The following is a 21,515-nucleotide window of genomic DNA, read 5'->3' as shown; positions in this document are numbered from 1 at the left end:
GCATAAATAAGCAAAAATCATAGTTCACCGCAGTAGTGTTTCAATATGCAAGGAAGATTAATTCACAGCCAATTTGGGGGGGGGGGGGGGGGGGGGGGGGGGGGGGGGGGGGGTTAAAAATGTGATAGTCATCTGCTAAGAGACGATGGTGGGTTTTTTAAAACACAGGCAACCAACACAATTTGATCTAGAATCAATGGAATCTTTGGGAATCTCACAGTTTCACTTTTTCCAAAAAGTCACTGGCAGATGTCCCTCATTGCACAATGGAAATCGATAGCAACAAATCGTTGCTATTGTTCCTACGAACTTTTTATAGGGGGACAATCGAGAGCACATTAACCTACGGCATCACTTCCTGGTTCGGGAGCTGCAAGGCGTACGAACGGCACCAACTAGACAGGATTGTGAAGACGGCCAGCAGGATTATTGGTGCTCCACTCCCCTTCCTGCTGGACATATACAGGAAGAGATGTATCAACAGAGCCATCTCCATCATCAAAGACCCCTACCACCCATCGCATCACATATTCTCCATCCTGCCATCTGGGAAGAGGTACAGGAGCATTAGCTGCAAAACCAGCAGGATGCTCCTCAGCTTCTTCCCGCAGGCTATAAGACCGATAAACGGACTTTGCCCCCTGCCAAAGCATCGCGCACCAACCACCAACCTGGACACACTGCAGCAGAGCCACTGTCGTGCCGCTGCCGATCGGAACGCCTGTTGATGTTTAGTAGAGAGTAGAGTGTTTAATTTGTTCATGATATATGTATTTTTATTTCAATTTATTTTTTACTGCACACTGAATGGACACTGGTTGAGCAACGTTTTTTTGTTTCCTCTGGGTATGTGAGTACTCAGGAAAATGACAATAAAGATATACTATACTATTTAGCAACAAATTGGGAATTTTGCATGTATGGCATGGCACAACTATAGCAGAGCCATTAGTGCATGGCCCACAAAAAAGGTAACAGGTATTAAAATGTCTTGATAACTGGTTTAGCCAGGGAACACTGCATTTCAAACATGCTTTCTGCTTAGGATGTGGTTCAGAGCATGCGGCAAGATCAGTTGGGTATTTTGGGGTATTTTTAACAGCAGTGCTATGACTACATGGTATGCCTGCTCCCTTGAGGTAGTGCACTGTCTATTTAATTGAAATTGAGATCAAAATTTTAAAAAATTGCTGTGGCGTTTCAAGGGTAGTCAGACAATGATTAAACAATTCTGTGTTATCAGAAGGATGGGTTTCAATATCTGAAAAGGATACATCCCATCTACGATTTATTAACCAGCTGCTGACCTTCAAGTGTGCCATAGAGCCTTAACAGCACGGAAACAGGCCCTTCGGCCCAACCATGCCAACAATGATGCCCCATTGAAGCTAGTCCCATTTGCTTGTGTTTGGCCCATAAACCTCTCGCCCTCTATCCATGTATCTGTCCAAGAGTCTCTTAAGTGTCTTGATAGTACCTACCTCAACGACCCCCTCTGGTGACTCGCTCCATATACCACGGAGTGCAAAGGCGTTGGCATTTAGTCACAAGGATCCGGCTTGATCCATATTCCACAACTACCAGACACATGCTTGTTCATATGGTCTCTGGTAATCCATTTTACAACCCCAAACTACACAAAAAAAGTTTTTCTATCGCTGAAAGGTGAAATCTATTATCTCATCCCTTAAATATTAATTTCTTGACAACCGAAAAAGGCTTTATTACGTTACACAACACTGCTTTTTGAAATGTGCATAAATACTGCAGAACAAAAATGCTTTCCTGTTGTAGTAGGTAATCAAGAGGGAAGTAGAGAAGAAAAAAAACAATTGGATACTTCCTGATAATTTAAGGCGACTTCTTCATGTTAAATGACCACTTCCACCTACAGACATTTTTTGTTGTGAGCCTCACGACAGGATCCTCAACTAGGGCTCAAAACCAGTGAGGAATTCATCATTCACCTAAAATGGATACAAACCTGGGACTCCTGAATAAGTAGCATTGTGCCACTTTGATCTCAATTTGATGTAGACTGTACAAAATGTTTACCATTTTTCTCAAAAGGGATTCAAATCGAACATTAACTGTGCATCTCAAATAGAATTCTGCCAGACAAGTTACAGACCACCTTAATAATATGCACCACACTCCAAGCACACAGCAGCAGGAATTCCTTCCACCCGTTCTGCAGACTTTCAAGTTTGTGTTGTAATTCAGAATAGCCACACTTAGAAATAGATGACATTCACTACATTGTAAGGAATCACTCCGAAGTGTGACCCTAAATGCAGGCAGGCATTCATTATTGCAGAGGACGTTGCAGATTTGCATAAATACATATTCCAGTATCTTCGGTCATTCTGCAAATCAGTGTCTCCTTCAAGAAGTTTAAAATCATGTAGAAACCTTTTTAAACAGGAATAAATATCCAATCCATATTTCAGAGCATTCACTATACAGAAGTCTTCATACAATTTCAGCCGTGCAAATATACTGACCCACACTATTTTACAGAGGTGGACAGGTAGAGTGTTTAATTAGGCCAATTTTACAGTACCTATTCCATCACTGGCTATGCATGAAGCAACATTCGAAAACATACCCAGAACAATGCACGGCAGAGAAATGATGGCAACAAAGCGAGACATGAAGAAATAAACAGAACTGCTGGAGATTCAGTACTCATGAAGTGCAATTAAAAACACAAGCAACGTGTTCCATTTATTGGAATGTGATAAATGCAATCTTAATGCACCGTTTTAAAAAAAATCTTTCTGCACAGATCCAGCTCCGATTTGAGTTTTTCCACATTTAAGCCAACAGCAGCTGTTTGCCGAGTCTTGGGAAAGTGACTACAATACAGTCGATGGACACTACTGCTCGGACCCCAAATAACCAGAAGACACCACCGCCCATGGAAATGAAGATTTTTAACAAAAAAAAGTCAGTGTGGCCGAATTCACCTCAAGACAGTCAAATCTTTCCAAATACACAATCCTTGGCAAGGAAGCATCACTTCTTTTTCAACTGATTGGCTAACCAATCCAGACCATCGTAGAGACCCTCACCAGAGCTGGCGCACGTTGCCTGAATATGCCATTGTCGACAGCGGAGGGTGTGCAGGCCCAGTTTATCTGTGATTTGAGCCGCATTCATTGCATTCGGAAGATCCTAGGAGGAAGAGGCAACATTTATACCTCAGGGTTACATTGCTTCATGCGATGCTGCAAGATTGTCCCGGATCCCAAAAAGCCCCAAGATTTAAACACCCTCTTCTATTTATGCCGTAATCAAGCGGAGAAGTCGTTACTAATTGAGGATGAATGAGAAACATCAACATAAAAACTTTAATTGAAAACGGGAGCAGAAAAACAAGACAAGATCAGAAATAGATGCACATGGTTTTTTAAGTTTAGAGGTATAAAATATGAATGCAAGCTGTGTCAAACTCCAATAATCACTAGTTAAGGCTCAACTGGAATAGCATGCAACATTTTGGGCATGCATTTTAGGATTAGACATCGGATATCTGAGATGAAACAAAAAATTTAGTGGTATTATACAGGGAAATTGAGATGCATAAATTTAAATGTAAAAAAGGTTATTAAAAAAATCCAAAGTTACTAGCCAGTCGAGAGATTTAAGATAATTGGCAAAAAAAAAAAATTGTTGCAAGACACATTAACATTAAGACAGTGGAATTACGATGCGGAATGCACTGCCTGAAAAACATGGTGGAAAATGATGCCTTGGTAACTTGGAGAATTGTACAAATAACCAGAAGAAAAAGAGCCATGTGACTAATTGGAGAGATATACCAAAGAGCGAACATAGGCATGATAGGCCAACTAATGGTGCTGTAAAAATCTGAGGCAAGCATTTATTGTTAAAATGAATTCAAGATTAGGAAAATGCATAGTGGATGTATCGTTCTCTACTCCCCAGATAAAACATTCACAATTGACAATGCAACAATGTATTGTTTCAAGAGCGGCATCATAATTGCAAGAGGAAAACGACATTTGCTGGCTTTAGCAGTTTGCTATGCGCAAAGACAAATGCTGCTTGTTTGTTTTTTTGCAGATTGAGGGTCTAAGAAATTAAAATACAGTAAAATATTTCAGCAGTGCCAATTTGCGCCAAATCACAAATGACATATTTTGCAATGCAGTACTTTGCAAGGCAGCACGGATACAGATAAACCATTAGAAAAGAACCTATAGTGTACCCAGCACGAGGGAACATCAGTCGTAGCAAAACTGGGATGAAGTTTCAAGTTGATAAACTCCTGTGTTCGTTGCTCTACGAAAGTGCGATTTAGAACTCAGGATACACGATCAGACAAGATCTGCAATTAACCATTTCAAAGTGTTCATTTACCTGTTTGTTGGCAAAAACAAGCAAGATAGCCTCACGCAATTCACTTTCTGAAAGCATTCGCATTAGCTCATCGCGTGCCTCGTTCATGCGTTCTCCATCATTGCTGTCAACCACAAATATCAAGCCTAGAGGAATAAAAGTGAGCATAAAATCTCAGACTGCAGTTTGTTTTTCCACATAACAAGACAGCACAAAAAGCCATTCGGCCCACAGTGTCTATGTCATGATGCCATTACCACCCAAATTGCTACACCTCATACTTGCTCGGATTAAACTCTATCTGCCATTGCTCCACACATTTCTGTAGCTGATCTATATCCCACTGTATATTTTGATAACCTTCCTCACAGTCTGTGACCCCCGCAATTTTTGTGTCATCTGCAAACTTACTAACCAAAACGTCTATGTTTATGTCAAAGTCATTTATATATATCACAAACTTCTGAGGTCCCTGCACAGATCCCTGCAGAACTCCACTGGTTGCAGACCTCCAACCTGACTATTGTTCCACCACCACAATCCGATCTTCCATCAGTAAGCCAGTTCTGAATCTATACGACCAAGTCACTGTTAATCCCGTGCATCTTATTCTTCTGGATCAGTTTACCATGGGAGAATATCAAATGCCATATCAAGAGCCACAGACAAAACCCACCACCCTACTCTCATTGATCACCTTTGTTACGGCCTCAAAAAACTCGATCAAGTTAGTAAGACAAGACCTGCTGCGTACAAAGCCATGCAGACCATCTCTGATCAACCAATGCCAAATGGGAATAAATCCCATCCCGAAGAATCCTCTCCAATAGCTTTGCCACTGCTAATGTGACGCACATCAGCCTATAATTCCCTGGATTCTCACTACTTCCCTTCTTAAATACGGGAACAATATCAGCTACTCGCCAGTCCTCCAGGACTTTGACTGAGGTTAAAGACACAGAGATCTTTGTCAAGGCTTCCCACAACCTCTCTCTTGCCTCTCTCAATAACCTGGGATAGACCCCATCAGGTTCTGGGGATTTATCCACCTAATGCTCTTCAAGAGCCCCAACATTTCCTCCTCCTTCATTTCAAACAGCCGTTGCATATTGGTATTCTCCACACTGATCTCACTGTCTCTCAGTGAGACCAGATGCACTGTTGACTGACTTAGTTGCACACTAGCTTTCAAAGATTTGCAAAGTAATAAACTAGGAATCAAAATGGATAACCTCTCAATTTTTAAAGCAATCTTACATAGATCCGTACAGCACAGGAACAGGCCCTTCGGCCCATGTACCAAAAAAAATGCCAAGTTAAACTAATCTCTTTCAGCGACATGATCCAAAATCATTAATTCCCTGTATATCTCAGTCTGTCTAAAAGTCTCTTAAGTGCAATTATCATATCTGCCTCCATCATCACTCTATGCAGTATTCCAGGCATCCCGTGTAAAAACAACCTTACCCCACACATCTCTTCAATTTGGCTCGTCTTACTTAAAAGCTATGCCCTCTAGTTTTTGACATTTTTACCTGGGAGAAAGCTTCTGGTCTTCTTGGCTGCCATTGAAATCAGAAACCTAAAAAATCTGTGTTTAAGAAGGAACTGCAGATGCTGGAAAATCGAAGGTACACAAAAAAGCTGGAGAAACTCAGCGGGTGCAGCAGCATCTATGGAGCGAAGGAAATAGGCAACGTTTCGGGACGAAACGTTGCCTATTTCCTTCGCTCCATAGATGCTGCTGCACCCGTTGAGTTTCTCCAGCTTTTTTGTGTACCTAAAAATCTGTGTTCATTCAATAACCAAGTGGATAAATGAGAACTAGAATCAACTATACATCAAATGAGGAACTAAAAAATACATGTTGCTCTCTCGTTTCTCCCCACCCTCCAAATTCTTGCTAATAAATAGCACAATTGAACATCCAGTGCCGAAGCGTAGATAGCAAGAGAAAAACAAGTTGCCCTTTACCTTGTGTGTTCTGAAAGTAATGACGCCAGAGTGGTCGGATTTTATCCTGGCCACCGACATCCCACACTGTGAAGCTTATCTTTTTATATTCCACAGTTTCGACATTAAAACCTGAATAAAAAAAAGAATGATTTTTTTAATTGCCCATTTATACAATTCGCCTCCCTTCTTGAATCCACAAGTCTTTCCAACCAAATGCTAGCTATCACTCTTGAAGATTTCTTTAAAACACAAATATATTTATTCAAAATCAGGGTTTGAGATAGGAACAGGCAAATTACAGGTGCACAACCTTTTATCCGGTGTTCCGGAAACCGAAAAACTCCGAAAACCGGCCATTTTTCCCCAGGATGTCGTCTGCACACCAAAGCTCGCGTTTGGCGCCAAACTTGACCCGAAACGACCCACGGTCAACCCAGGTCTGTACTACTGTCGCGGCTGCCTCCTCCCCGGAGACCGGGGAGACACTTAAACATCTGTAAATCATTGCTTAAATGTTAGTCAGTTAGTTTGGAGGGCTTTTATGTGAAGGGGGGTGAAGGGGTAAACTTTAATTCTTAGTCCCCTACCTGGTCGGAGAGGCGGGGAGCGGTCAATGCCTTACCGGGTCACCGTGCAGTAAGCTCCGCAGCGCTGTGGCCGCCAACTCCCAGCTGGGGCTGCGGGCGGCGCTGGTTGTAGCTCCGACCCCGGCAACTCTACCCCTGGCTGCACAGCGCTCCAAATCTTTGGAGCGACGCGCAGCCAGGGGTCGAGTTGCGGGGGTCGGAGCTCCAACCGGCGCCGCTCGCGGCCGGATGGAGCCCCTAGCTCCGCGATGTTGGGAGTCGCCGACCAGGTAGGGGACTAAGAATTAAAGTTTCCCCCTTCACACCCCACCACCACCCCATAAAATCCCTCCAAACTAACTGACTAACATTTATGCAATGATTTACAATGATTCCCCGGTCTCGGGGAGGAGGCAGCCAGCCGCTCCAGACTTTTCAGGCCACCCGCGCTACCTACCTAATCTACGGTAAAAATCTTCCATTCGGAAATCCGAAAATGTCCGAAATCCGACAAGTGTCTGGTCCCAAGGCTTTCGGATAAAAGGTTGTGCACCTGTACCAGCTTAAACTTTCAACTACAACATGAAAGCAGAAACCTTCAGAATGTTCTCCATGTACCGAGCAGTTATCTTACTACTTATCGGGAGAAGGCAGGAGAATTACACTTACAAGGAGAAGGCAAGAGAATGGGGAATAAATGATCAAATGGTGGAACAAAATCGATGGGCTGAATGGTCTAATTCTGTTCCTGCGTCTTATGGTCTAATCCAGGGGTGGGGAACCTTTTCATGGTGGAATGCCGCATTTAGTTAGCTGTGATCTAATAAGGCCGCATCCAAGAAACTTCAATTAGATATTCTTCAAAATGTACATTATTTTGTTAAAATAGCCCTTGTGACTTACTAATATTTTAATTGTGGCCGTCAGTCAGTGTTATTTCGTTGAATCTTCTTTTACGTTCATTTTAAGATTAAAATTAAAATAATATAAGACGAACAAAAACATAATAATAATAAAAAGATTTGTTCGACAAAATTTGGATTAATTCAAAAGGCCGCACTTAATGGCTTAAAGACGGCATGCAGCCTTAAGGCCGCAGGTTCCCCATCCCTGGTCTAATCAGACTTGTCTTGCTTATTGGGAGGCATTCAATATCTTGTTCAGCTGAGCATTAAGCAGCCCAATTCCAATACCAGGACTTACAAAAGAAGCATTGTGTATGGAGTACAAAGTATTCAAAAAGCAAAGTTTGGCAATAATTCGCTATATCGAACATAACCCATTGAAGGCCTTAGGACAACCACTGCAGTTATTATTCATGAGGGAGCTGGATTTTATTCTTTTCACCCGGAAGGGTAGGAGGAAAAGCACAGATTTTATGGGAGATTATAAGAATTTGTGACATTGTCAGATTCCACCAAAGTAGGTAGAGCAATTCAGATTACTGATACTAGTTGCCATTCTCCAAGATACTGTTGATCACAAGTTCAAGTTCACATTTATTGCCACATGCACCAATTAAGGTACAGTGGAATTTGATTTACCACGCAGCCATACAATCACAAAGAACACAATACACAATAGAATATAACATGAACATCCACCACAGTGGAATCAACGTTCTTCATTGCAATAACTTCCAGTCAGTTCTCCGCCTTTGTTCATCCGTGGTCGGGGCCATACGTAGTCGCCGTTACAGATGGCCAGATGTACAGGCCCTCTCGTCAAGACGGTCGAATACACTCTGCGGCTTGGAGTCCTGCTTTACTACCGGAGACCGCGGCTTCAGGATGTTATAGGCCGCAGGCCGGCGGTCGGAGCTCTTCTCCGGCGATCCCCGGCAAGGGATCCCAAACTCCGGACGGCAAGTTCACGCCATGCCCGTGGCTAGAAGCTCCGCAGACCACAGCCCCAAGATGCCAAAGTTACCAGGCCAGCGACCGGAGCACTCCTCCCTGGCGGCCCCCGGCAAGGGTTCGCCTGCTCCGCGATGGAAAAGTCCACGCTGCGCCCGCTGCTGAAACTCTGGGCCCGACTCCAGGAAAGGTCGCTCTAATCCAAGCTGTTAGGCCGCGAGAGGGGAGGCGGAGAAGCGACATGGAAAAAGTCATCACTCCATGAGGAAGTGCCGAAAAATAGTTTACCCCCCCCCCACACCACCCCCCACATAAGACATACCAAGGGACACCAAAACACACACCTGGACACACACAAAAAAATTCAAAATAATGAACACACTGCTGGCAGGGCAGCCCACTCGTAGCGCCCCCAACCTCACAACTTTGAAGAGTTTCAATCATTTCCTCATTCTTTCTAATGATTTGACTTAAAAAATATATATATTGTTGAACTACAGCATGTTCCCTTAACATTATTCAACAATCCTAATCTCCCACACAATGATAAAGACCCAAATATACCCATCAATACAGGGAATTTTAAGGTTCTTTAGGTGCAAATATTTTAAGCATAATTTGCGAAGTAGAGGACCCGAATTACCAAACCAAGGAGTCCTTACTGGTATCTTTGATTACTGGGTTGAAACAACTCAATAATTAAGCATTATAGTATTGCTAATTCTTCAATTACAAATAAAAGTCTAATTGAACATACCTATGGTGGGAATTGTGGTGACAATTTCTCCAAGTTTAATTTTGTAGAGGATGGTGGTTTTTCCAGCAGCATCCAGGCCAACCATGAGAATTCGCATCTCTCTCTTCCCCAACAAACTTTTCAAATTTGTCATCCACTGCCCCATGGTCAAACACTTGACATCTGCAAAAAGAAAATAGGTTAAAAAGTTACTACAGATTAATTGATCATTGCAGATCACAAATTGGAAAGAAACTATCAAACATGTTATGAGTTTCTTCATTGTTCTGAAACTGGGTGGCACAAACAGGTTATACAAAACTATTTTGGATAGGAAGGCATCTAGTTAGTGTCGTCCCCATACCAGCCAACAACCATTGCCTCTTGCTCTTACTGATGGAATTATGACCAAAAAAAAAAAAAAAAAAATCAAATCAGAGGATAATATACCCTGTTAATATCATTCAAAGATCCCAAACCTCTAATATATTACCTACCACAAGTTTAAAAAGGTGTCCAGCTTTTGTGCAAGAAACTACCTGATTGATAGTGACAGGGTTACTGAAGCTTCCGATAGCAAAAACTAAAATCTTTGATATGAACAAATATCGGCAAATCTTCTTTAGGGCGTACAAACCCAAAAGTCAAGCAATCAATGAAATCAGGTGAATTTGTAAACAGACATTGTAATCTTAAATGTGTAGAACAGTTTGCAAAGCTAAGAGTATGCTTATCTTTGCAAAGATATTTTATTGAGGAAATACAATCTGCCACAGGCAATGGACGGTCCAGTTTTATAGTGCTATCATAGAGTCTGTCCTCACCTTCTCCATCAAGGTCTGGTTTGGCTTAGCCACCAAGCACAACATCCCGAGACTGCAGCGCATCGTTCGATCAACCGAGAAGGTTGTTGGCTGCAACCTTTCTCCCCCGCCCCCCATCAACGAACTGTACACTGCAAGGGCCAGGAAGCAAGCGGGTAAGATAATCTCTAACCCCTCTCACCCTGGCCACAAACTCTTTGAATCACTTCCCTCTGGAAGGCGACTCCGGACTGTCAAAGCCACCACAGCCAGACATAAAAAAGCCATTTCCCCCCACAAGCAGTAGCTCTACTCAACAGCCAAAAGTTTCATTTTTAATGGTCTACTGTATATAGTGTTGTTACTTGCGAGCAAATAACCAAGGCAAATTCCTTGTATATATATACATACTTGGCTAATAAAATATTACAAATATTCTATACTGTTGTATTTGTATTCAATACTACAAAATTATTAAAATTCCCTTTAAGCTGGAAAGAATTCAAGACACAAATAATCAGATGAAGAATTATTTGGAGAATCTCTAAATCCTTCCCGCGCCAAGTAAATGGTTACAATATTATTTGCAGACGCACCGCAGGCAATAGGCAACTTAAAGGCTGCTATATGGAAGGGATAGTCCTCAAAAGGGTTGGAGGAAGGCAAGTCATCTTGAATTCTGAGGTCAATCTTTTTCTGCCTCTCGATCAATGAACACTCATGATTGGTTCCTAAGGAAGCATTTGCAGAACATTTACTTATCCAGTTACCAGCTCAGATATTTCACCTGGTTCCATACAGCGGATATAATTACAGGCTACATATTATCTGGGATTTGTGACAATGCACATTTCACAATATCGCATACCAGAAACAATCAAAATATGTTTGCCAAACACCACCAACTAAAGCAAATGACCTCATTTTATATTGCGTCAGACAAATAAGGTCTGTATCTGTGCAGCAACGACCAGTCACCCACCCATTGTGTGAAGTACAAAGGAGAACAATTGTATTCCTTTAGAGAGCAGAGAGCATCATTTCATAGCAAATCTAAAGACTCCACACATGGAGACTGTAATAGCCCTGTCCCACGGTACGAGTTCATTCCAAGAGCTCTCCCGAGTTTAAAAAAAAATCAAACTCGTGGTAAGCACGGAGAATGAACGCAGTGGGTACGTTGGAGCTCGGGGACGTCTCTTAGCGGCTCGTAACACTAACGGCAGGTACTCGGGAAGACTCGCTAACGGCAGGTAAGCACGGGAAGACTCGTGAAGATTTTTCAACATGATGAAAAATGTCCACGAGAGCCCCGAGTACCGACTAGTGGCCATTATCTTAAATCTCCGAGTTCGAATCAGGGCAAACTCGGGGAGAGCTCTTGGAATGAACTCGTTCCGTGGGACAGGGGTTTTAAGATATAAACAACATTTAAAGATGAGCACTAGTTTAGGAATTCAGCAAAGACTAAAGAGAACTGAAGTCCAAATAGAATTGTACTGCATAATACAATTTTGCGCGAACATGTTCTGTACCACTGTGAGCAAACGGTAGATTGTCTCACCTGAAGAGTAGCCATTCTGAAACTAAACTGCGTAGATCTACCACATGTGTAGGAAAGAACTGCAGATGCTGGTTCAAATCAAAGGTAGACACAAAGAGCTGGAGTAACTCAGCAGGACAGGCAGCATCTCTGGAGAGAAGGAACTCTGTAGAGTAGGAATGGGTGATGCTTTGGGTCGAGACCCTTCTTCAGAGATCTATGAAAAGCTAGACATTATAATAGTCAAGGGTCGGTCAATTTATCTATAAGGACACCTTGCAGTCTAAAAACTATGTCTGAAGAAGGGTCTCGATCCATAGCATCACTCGAAGCACAGAACTTGGCAGGAAGCACCAAGACTTGGTTGGCAGAGGGAGCGGCCCTTCCAGTCAGAACCCTCCCCTATGGTCAGAATATTACTCTTGGCGCATGCTGCCCTCAGAACGACAGCAATTGGAAGGAGATGGGCGCCCACCTCTTTGCAGACTGCGATTGAGCTTACAGGAGGAGGAAGCACACACTTCCTCTGACTTAATCATCATGATCGGAAGAATCAAATGTATTACTGTATCCTCCTTCCACAATCTAATGACAATGCAAATCAAAATAACCAACAGACTCATCAGCCATGCTCCCCTCCCTAGGTTATCCAGCATTTGATCAAGTTACATCCAGTTGTCTAGTTCTTTCCACTTTGGCAACTTCTGAAAGCTGAAGTATCGGTTCCTACGACAAAGTTAATTTTTGTACAGCAAAGCCAACATAACCAATGCTACCAGTGGCTCTTTGCCATGTTGAGCACCATACAACAGAATCTGTGGAATTCATTGCCACAGATGTCCACGGAGGCCAAGTCAATGGATATTTTTAAGGTGGAGATATACAGATTTTTGAATAGTAAGGGCGTTAGGGGTTATGAGGTGAAGGCAGGAGAATGGGGTTGGGATGGGGTCGAGATAGTTCAGCCATGATTGAATGGCAGAGTAGATTTGATGGGCCGAATGGCCATATTCCGCTCCACTAACCCATACAGCCACTTCAGCAAACTATTTATGCCTTTCAAAGCTAACCTACCCTTGTCAAGTCTTGTAAACTGGACTAATCAAGATAGCACCAAGTAGACAGAAACCTAGGGTATTTTCTTGAATTCCTTGAATTCTTGGTCCGATGCCCTTCAAGAGGATGAATGGAGATACACCGGCATATAAATGCAGAATGAGCAAGGCATATTAAAAATAGAAAACATGACGACAATCTATGAAAAGGTAGACATTATAACAGACAAGGGCTGGCCAATTTATCAATACGGACACCTTGCAGTCTAAAAACCAAGCCTGAAGAAGGGTCTGGACCCAAAGCCTCACCCATTCCTTCTCTCCAGATTTCCTGCCTGTCCAGCTGAATTACTGCAGCATTTTGTGACTATCTTCAGTGTAAACCCGCATCTGCAGTTTCTTCCTGCACAAGTGTGTTTCACTTGTGGTTTCACAGTTATGGATACTGAACAACTGCAGTTCAGATGCGAATAAGCCATTTTTGTAACCACAACATTCTCTTCCCCCCCCCCCCACACTGTACAAATTATTAGCAAAGATTTACTGCAGGAGAACCAACAAAACAAAAACAGTGAATAATGTAGATATCATAACCCAAGGCCAGTGGAAATGTCAACCCTGCTCATGCACAGAGCAATTAACCTGCTGTGCGCTTCTGAAGTGTTACAGTTTCAATTTTGTTTCTGCCTGCTTCCTGCACTGGAAGTTCTCAAACCTGTTCTCTAACCAAATCATGTTAAGTTCACAAGAACTGCAGCGCAACATTGTAGGCAGTTTACTGATTTAATGGCAAGCAGCGTTAAGTTGTAGGAATCTTTAAAAAGGGAGGAGAAACGTGGGCTGTGATGCCGTCTAAATGGTCTCTGAGAAGAGAGGAATCTAGAAATGTGTGCATCTGGCAGTGAGAAAAAATCATTCCAAATTTGCGCTACTTGAAATTTGCACAAATGTATCCCAGATACACTCAATAAGGTTTCTAATATCAATAAATAACGCCTTTTCTCAACATGCACTTCTACCTCCAGAGATTGGAAGCTACACTGACTGATCTGTTTATCACAATTGCAGCTCCACTTCATCGAAATGCATCACACTTCAGAAAAAGGGACCAAGAATGCAATGGAGAAAGATTTCACCCCATTATAAAATCAAAATTAGTGCCACGCTCATTTTTTTTTAATTGCTATGCCGATTTCCTGTCTATTAATTGCTGTTACAGCTCCTTTTTAGGCCTTTATAGTAAATTCGAACAAGCAGGTCCATTTAATTTCAGGGGTTAGTCAGACCTTATTTTTTTCTTATGCTTACTTCTCGAATACATAAAACCCATGTTGTTATCATTCCAACCCCCCACAACACATGGTCACACTGCAGGTCCCAGTGCCCTAAACGCTCACCACAATGACAATGCTGAATGATTTAAAAGTGCATTCTTTCTTTACATAAAAAAAGATCTGTTTAAGAGTACAAAGCAGAGTCTGTTGGACATTTAGCCCCCACTTCACTAGGATAAAGACACTGCAGGCTTTATAGGACACAACTGTCTCCTGTGTCTGCGCACCCAGTCAAAATGCCAAAACTTCAAATGAATGCAAGAATTAAGGCATAGTTATCTCAATAAACTCAAATAAAGGCATAGTTATCAAACATAAATGATCAGAGCAAACAGTGGTCTGCAAAAAAGAGTATAGCCACGAGATAGAGGGGCAAGAGTACGGTGGAATGTGTCCATCATGAGGTGACTTAACCAGAAGCAAATTTTGGTTAGTAAACATAGGGATAATGGTGTATAAGATTTGAGAATTTCACTCTGCAGAGGGTCAATTGAATAATATCAAATAAGGGGGTGCACTGGAATAAAGGCACTAAAATATGGATGATGTACAAAATTAGAAGCAATGACATAGCTTCTGTAAGATAACTTATTTACAGCATTAAAATGTGGTCAGTTTGTGTTGGTTAACCTCAATTTAAGTTGCAGTATAAAGCTTTGACCTGCCAGGCAGCAATAATGCTTTATTAAAGCGATTGTGATCGTTCCCTCCACATACTAGTCACGATACATCTCCAAAACGAGATACATTCCAAGTTAGAGGCCTAGCGCACATCTTTTTATTCTTTTTTCTATCGCCAACATAACCCACAACATTCAGAACCAATCTGAAAATGGATTGTTGAACGTCTTGGATCTTAGAAATCATAACATAGCAGGAAAAAAGCTGTTTTCTCAAAAAAGTGACGACACTGATAAAACTGGCACAAGTAGATAGAGAGAATCTTCAACTATCACTCGGTGTGAGCAATTAACAAAACTGTCATATAAACAAGCTAGTAAGTCTAAGCACCACAAAGCCCTGCTTCAACTTGTAATTTTAGGCACAATTCTCTTGCTCTTATCCATTTATTTTGAAGTGAGTCTGTAAACAAAGCTGCAAAAAGTTCAATTCCATTCAAAATTCCTCAACAAATTAAGTAGTTCTCATCTACGCACAGCAAGTCCCAGATAACATTCAGGCACGGCCTGATAAGGGACATGCAACATTCATGCCATATAATGATCCTCTTCACCTACCTTTGCCATTCAATAGCAATTCCAAGTACTCCACCTAGTACACACCAAGAGATAGTACTGACCAAAAATGAAAATCAACTCGAGCAGCCCACACATATGCTGTTGCTACAAAGGCAGATCCAAGATAACAAGAGCTCATTCACCTAACCTTGGCATTGACCAGAACAAAGACTGGACTTCCCACAGATACTGCAGCTGCAAGAATAGATCAGATTCCATTTACCCCACACACGTGACTTATCTCTCGACATATCAATGTATTTCCACCACACACAAGACAAATGTACACTTGCCTGACTAATGCAGTTCCAATGACACTCATGTAGTTAAAGTGCCCTCCATAATGTTTGGGACAAAGACCCATCATTTATTTATTTGCTTCTGTACTCCACAATTTGAGATTTGTAATAGAGAGAGAAAAAAAAAAGAAAATCACATGTGGTTAAAGTGCACATTGTCAGATTTTAATAAAGGCCATTTTTATACATTTTGGTTTCACCATGTAGAAATTACAGCAGTTTTTATACCTAGTCCCCCCATTTCAAGGCACCATAATGTTTGGGACACAGCAATGTCATGTAAATTAGTAGTCATGTTTAGTATTTTGTTGCATGTCCTTTGCATGCAATGACTGCTTGAAGTCTGCGATTCATGGACATCACCAGTTGCTGGGTGTCTTCTCTGGTGATGCTCTGCCAGGCCTGTATTGCAGCCAACATTAGCTTATGCTTGATTTGGGGGCTTGTCCCCTTCAGTTTTCTCTTCAGCATATAAAAGGCACACTCAATAGGGTTCAGATCGGGTGATTGACTTGGCCACTCAAGAATTGACAATTTTTTAGCTTTGTTGCTAAACTCCTTAGTTACTTTAGCAGTATGTTTGGGATCATTGTCTTGCTGTAGAATGAACGGCCGGCCAATGAGATTTGAGGCATTGGTTTGAACCTGAGCAGATAGGATGTGTCTATAAACTTCAGAATTCATTATGCTACTACCATCAGCAGTTGTATCATCAATTAAGATAAGTGAGCCAGTACCTTCACATGTGAGGTGGGATGCTTTGGATCTTGGGCAGTTCCTTCTCTCCTCCATACTTTGCTTTTGCCATCACGCTGATATAAGTTAATCTTCGCCTCATCTGTCCACAAGCCCTTTTTTGCAAAACTGTGGTTGCTCTTTTAAGTACTTCTTGGCAAACTGCAACCAGGCCATCCTATTTTTGTGGCTAACCAGTGGTTTGCACTTGCAGTGTAGCCTCTGTATTTCTGTCCATGAAGTCTTCTGCGGACAGTGGTCATTGACAAATCCACACCTGACTCCTGAAGAGTATTTCTGATCCATCGGACAGGTGTTTGGGGATTTTTTTTTTTTTTTATTTTTTTATATAGAGAATTCTGTCATTAGCTGTGGAGGTCTTCCTTGGCCTGATGGTCCCTTTGCAAATTAGTAAACTCACCAGTGCTCACTTTCTTCTTAATGACGTACCAAACAGTTGATTTTGGTAAGCCTAAGGTTTGGCTGATGTCTCTAACAGTTCTATTCTTGTTTCTCAGTCTCATATTGGCTTCTTGGACTTACATTGGCACAACTTTAGTCCTCATGTTGATAAACAGCAATAAAAGTTTCCAAAGGTGATGGAAAAACTGGAGGAAAGACTTGGTGCTGAGAGCTCCCTTATACCTGCATTAAGGAGGCAATTAAACACACCTGAGCAATTACAAACACCTGTGAAGCCATGTGTTCCAAACATTATGGTGCCCTGAAATGGGGGGGGGGGGGGGGGGGGGGGGGGGGGGACTATGTATAAACACAGCTGTAATTTTTACATGGTGAAACCAAAATGTTTAAAAATGGCCTTTAATAAATCTGACAATGTGCACTTTAACCACATGTGATTTTTTTTCCCATTACAAATCTCAAATTGTGGAGTACTGAGGCAAATAAATAAATGATGGGTCTTTGTCCCAAACATTATGGATGGCACTGTAACACTACCCCGGACAAGAATCCAAGCCAGCACCCATTCACAAAGGGAAACATGAATCTATCACTATGACTGTAATGTCTACTAAGCCATCAATTGCACAGCAGTCACCCAAGTAACTCCAACTGCATCTCCCAAATCTACAACCATTGGGGATGACAGGGGTTTTAGTTGTACGGGAACACACCTTTTATGTGTTTCCCCTCCAAATCGCACATCAGGCTGAAAGAGAAATATATCACTACTCCTTCAAAATCATCGGGCACCTGACACTCTCAATAGTACAGTTGAAATACTTCGACCAAGAATGCAACAATCCACTGTGTCAAGGATCTAGCCATCGACCACCCACACCCCATAATCTCACTTGGGCAAAAAGGCAACAAGAGAAAAAAAATCCCCTTCTTCAACACCAATCGCTGAGCATTACTGGGAGTTTAAGAAGGAACTGCAGATGCTGGAAAATCGAAGGTAGACAAAAATGCTGGAGAAACTCAGCGGGTGGAGCAGCATCTATGGAGCGAAGGAAATAGGCAGCAGCATCTATGGAGCGGGGGAAATAGGCAACGTTTCGACCCGAAACCCTTCGGGTTTCGGCCCGAAACGTCGCCTATTTCCTTCGCTCCATAGATGCTGCTGCACCCGCTGAGTTTCTCCAGCTTTTTTGTCCACCTTCTGAGCATTACTGGGAGTTCAATTTGAACCACAAAATTGAGAGAGGAGGGGGAGGCGAGGGGGAACAAATGCATCACACACACACACACACAGCACGGAAATGTAGTCAAAATGATGAATACGACAAAACAAACCACGACAATGTCTGAGTCTGAAGAAGGGTCTCGACCCGAAACGTTGCCTATCTCCTTCGCTCCATAGATGCTGCTGCACCCGCTGAGTTTCTCCAAGCTTTTTTGTGTAACCCACGACAATGCAAGGTTTGCTCCGTGGATCCCAAGCTGCAGGCTAGTAGCTGGCACTTCATTGCCAATCATTTGCGCAACCCACCCTTGAACCACCCACCAATGCAGCCGGATGCCCCAGACGAGTTGCCACAAGAGTCTAGAGCGGCAGGAGCAGCAGCAGCAGCAGCTCGTCGCTGGGGGCTGAGACCGGCTCGCGCCCGCTGCTTCCCCCCGTCCAGCCGAGCGCGAGGGCTTCAATCGTCGGCTCGTGGGGTGGGGGTGCCGCCCGCCCGTCCATCCCTCCCGTCCATCCCTCCCTCCCCAGAGAAAGGGCGACTACTATCCCTCCCGAATATCTCCGGCGGTGGAAACCGGGTTTACCTGCTTCGCCTCGACGCGACTATCATTCATCGGCAAACCTCGACAGTGCGCTGCCGGACACACGTCACACGTTCACACTGCCGTGCGTCACGCCCGACGTCTGACGCAACCGCTTGGCTGCAAAACGTCACTCGTTTCTCAGCTGCAACGTCCTCTTCTGCTCGAAAATTCACAAGTTTCTAGCAGCAGAAATGAGGCCATTCGGCCCATCAAGTCTACGCCACCATTCAATCATGGCTGACCTAACCCCATTCTGCCTTCTCCCCATAACCCCCGACACCCGTACTGATCAACAAGGTACACAAAAATGCTGGAGAAACTCAGCAATCTGTCTCTAATCAATCAATCAATCAATCAACCTTTATTGTCATCTTGCAAGCAACAGTTGTTACAGTGCAAAATGAAAAGACGTTTCCCAGTGAATAGCGGAGCATCGCACATGAAATTTAAATCGACAATCTATCTATCTATCTCTGCCTTAAAAATATCCACTGACTTGGCCTCCACAGCCGTCTGTGGCAATGAATGCCACAGATTCATCACCCTCTGACTAAAGACATTCCTCCTCATCTCCTTCCTCAAAGAACGGCCTTTAATTATTAGGCTGTGACCTCTGGTCCGAGACTCTTCATCTCCTTCCTAAAAGAACGGCCTTTAATTCTGAGGCTATCACCACTAGTCCTAGACTCTCCCACTAGTGGAAACATCCTCTCCACATCCACTCTATCCAGGCCTTTCACTACTCAGCAGATCAGACAGCATCTCTGGAGACCATGGACAGATTACATCCATGTTTTCCATTGATGCATCCTGACTGCCTGAGTTACTCCAGCACTTTGTGTCCTTTTGTGTATGAACCCGTATCTTAGTTTAGCTTAGTACGTGTAGGAAGGAACTGCAGATTTAAACCGAAGATAGACACACAAAGCTGGAGTAACTCAGCGGGTCAGACAGCATCTCCGGAGAAAAGAAATAGCTGACGTTTCAGGTCGAGACCTTTTTTTTAAAGTTTAGTTTAGTTTATTGTCACGTGTACCAAGGTACAGTGAAAAGTTTTGTTGTGTGCTAACCAGTCAGTCTTGCTTACAATCGAGCCATTCACAGTGTACAGATACATAACGGAAAAACATTTAGTGCAAGATAAAGTCTGAACAAAAATAGTCTGAGGGTCTCCAATGGGGTAGATAATAGTTCAGGACTGCTCTCTGGTTGTGGTAGGATGGTTCAGTTGCCTGATAACAGCTGGGAAGAAGATGCAGTCCTTGGTTTCTATATTCCTAATGCTTTGCCACTCTATGAGTGAGCACAACGAGGTGCTGTCTAATTAGTCTTGGGCCCTATGTCATTGAAAGTTAACATGCAGATGAACAGGCAATTACAAAGGCAAAGATCACGCTTCGGGTTGAGACCCTTCTACAGAAGGTCTGAAGAAGGATTGCAACCTGAAACGTCACCTATTCCTTTTCTCCAGAGATGCTGCCTGTCCCGCCGAGTTACTCCAGCATTTTGTGTCTATCTTCTGTGTAAACCAGCATCTGCAATTCCTTCCTACATAAGGCAAAGATCACGGTGGCAAGAGAATTTGAATGCAAGAGTAAAGATTATCACTACAATTATACCGGATCTGTTTTTTTTTTTACAAAAGTACGTTTATTTACAGGTACAAAATGATAGTGCAAACACTACTCTAAGGAGACATCTATCTAAAAAACGAATATACATCTAATTATCAAACCAAAACGTTGGTACTTTCATCCAAGAAGCACTCAAGTCCTTGCGGTGCCCAGCGGTCCCGGAAAGCGGCTGAGGTGCCCATGGGGACAGCCTGCTCCCTCTCCAGGGACACGCGGTCACGAATGCAAGCCCGAAGGAGGGGCAGGCAGTCAGCCTGGGTGGAGCCCTCTTCTCCATGCTGCCATGACCCAAGAATGACCAGCTTGGCCAGTTCCAGCAGGAAATGGGCCAAGAGATTCCCTAACTCACCCATCCACCCCCTCCGCACTGGCTGCCTAAAGTGTAACCAGAATTTGAGGAGCAGCCCCTTCAAATGTTCAACGAGGGGCTGCAACCTCACACATCCCATGTAAGTGATTCCATACCTGCAGAAGTGTGCACAATTCGGGTCTCTTTAACTAATGAAAGATATACTTACTATAGAAGGAGTGCAACAACAAAATATCAGCAGGCTGGTTGCTCTGATGGCATAACTTTTGGACAAGGAGAGATTGAGCAAGCTACAGCTCTGGAGGTTAGAAGAATGAAGAGTAAACTCATTTGAACTATATTATTCTCTGCACATATTAAAATAAACTCCCAAATTGTTTACGAGGTGCTAGGCATTTTCTTCAGTGTGTGCGGTTCACATAGCTCCACCAGATGTCAGTCCTACAGTTTAGTTCAGTCTAGTTTGGAAATACAGAGCGGAAGCAGGCCCTTCCGCCCACCGTGTCCTTATAACCATATAACATTATAACATTTACAGCATGGAAACAGGCCCTCGGCCCTTCTAGTCCGTGCCAAACACTTATTTTCCCCTAGTCCCATCTACCTGCACTCAGACCATAACCCTCCATTCCTTTCCTGTCCATATACCTATCCAATTTATTTTTAAATGATAAAATCGAACCTGCCTCCACCACTTCCACTGGAAGCTCATTCCACACCGCTACCACTCTCTGAGTGAAGAAGTTCCCCCTCATGTTACCCCTAAACTTCTGTCCCTTTATTCTCCAATCATGTCCTATTGTTTGAATCTTCCCTACTCTCAATGGAAAAAGCTTATACACGTCAACTCTGT

General features: G+C 43.0%; 1 protein-coding gene across 1 annotated transcript; it reads right to left on the bottom strand.

The window, feature by feature from the left end:
- Positions 1 to 2,512: 2,512 nt before the first annotated feature.
- On the bottom strand, positions 2,513 to 18,851 carry LOC129714789 (ADP-ribosylation factor 3-like). The gene is made up of 5 exons (XM_055664635.1): positions 18,719 to 18,851; positions 9,501 to 9,662; positions 6,340 to 6,450; positions 4,387 to 4,511; positions 2,513 to 3,177 (listed from the first exon to the last, which is right to left on the bottom strand). Exons 2-5 carry the CDS (start codon positions 9,643 to 9,645, stop codon positions 3,019 to 3,021), a joined length of 540 nt encoding a protein of 179 aa, XP_055520610.1. The 5' UTR covers positions 9,646 to 9,662; positions 18,719 to 18,851; the 3' UTR covers positions 2,513 to 3,018.
- Between the last annotated feature and the right edge of the window lie 2,664 nt (positions 18,852 to 21,515).

Source organism: Leucoraja erinacea, chromosome 40, assembly GCF_028641065.1.
Source record: "Leucoraja erinacea ecotype New England chromosome 40, Leri_hhj_1, whole genome shotgun sequence".
Taxonomy (NCBI): Eukaryota; Metazoa; Chordata; class Chondrichthyes; order Rajiformes; family Rajidae; genus Leucoraja; species Leucoraja erinaceus.
This window is presented reverse-complemented; position numbering and strand designations above follow the sequence as displayed.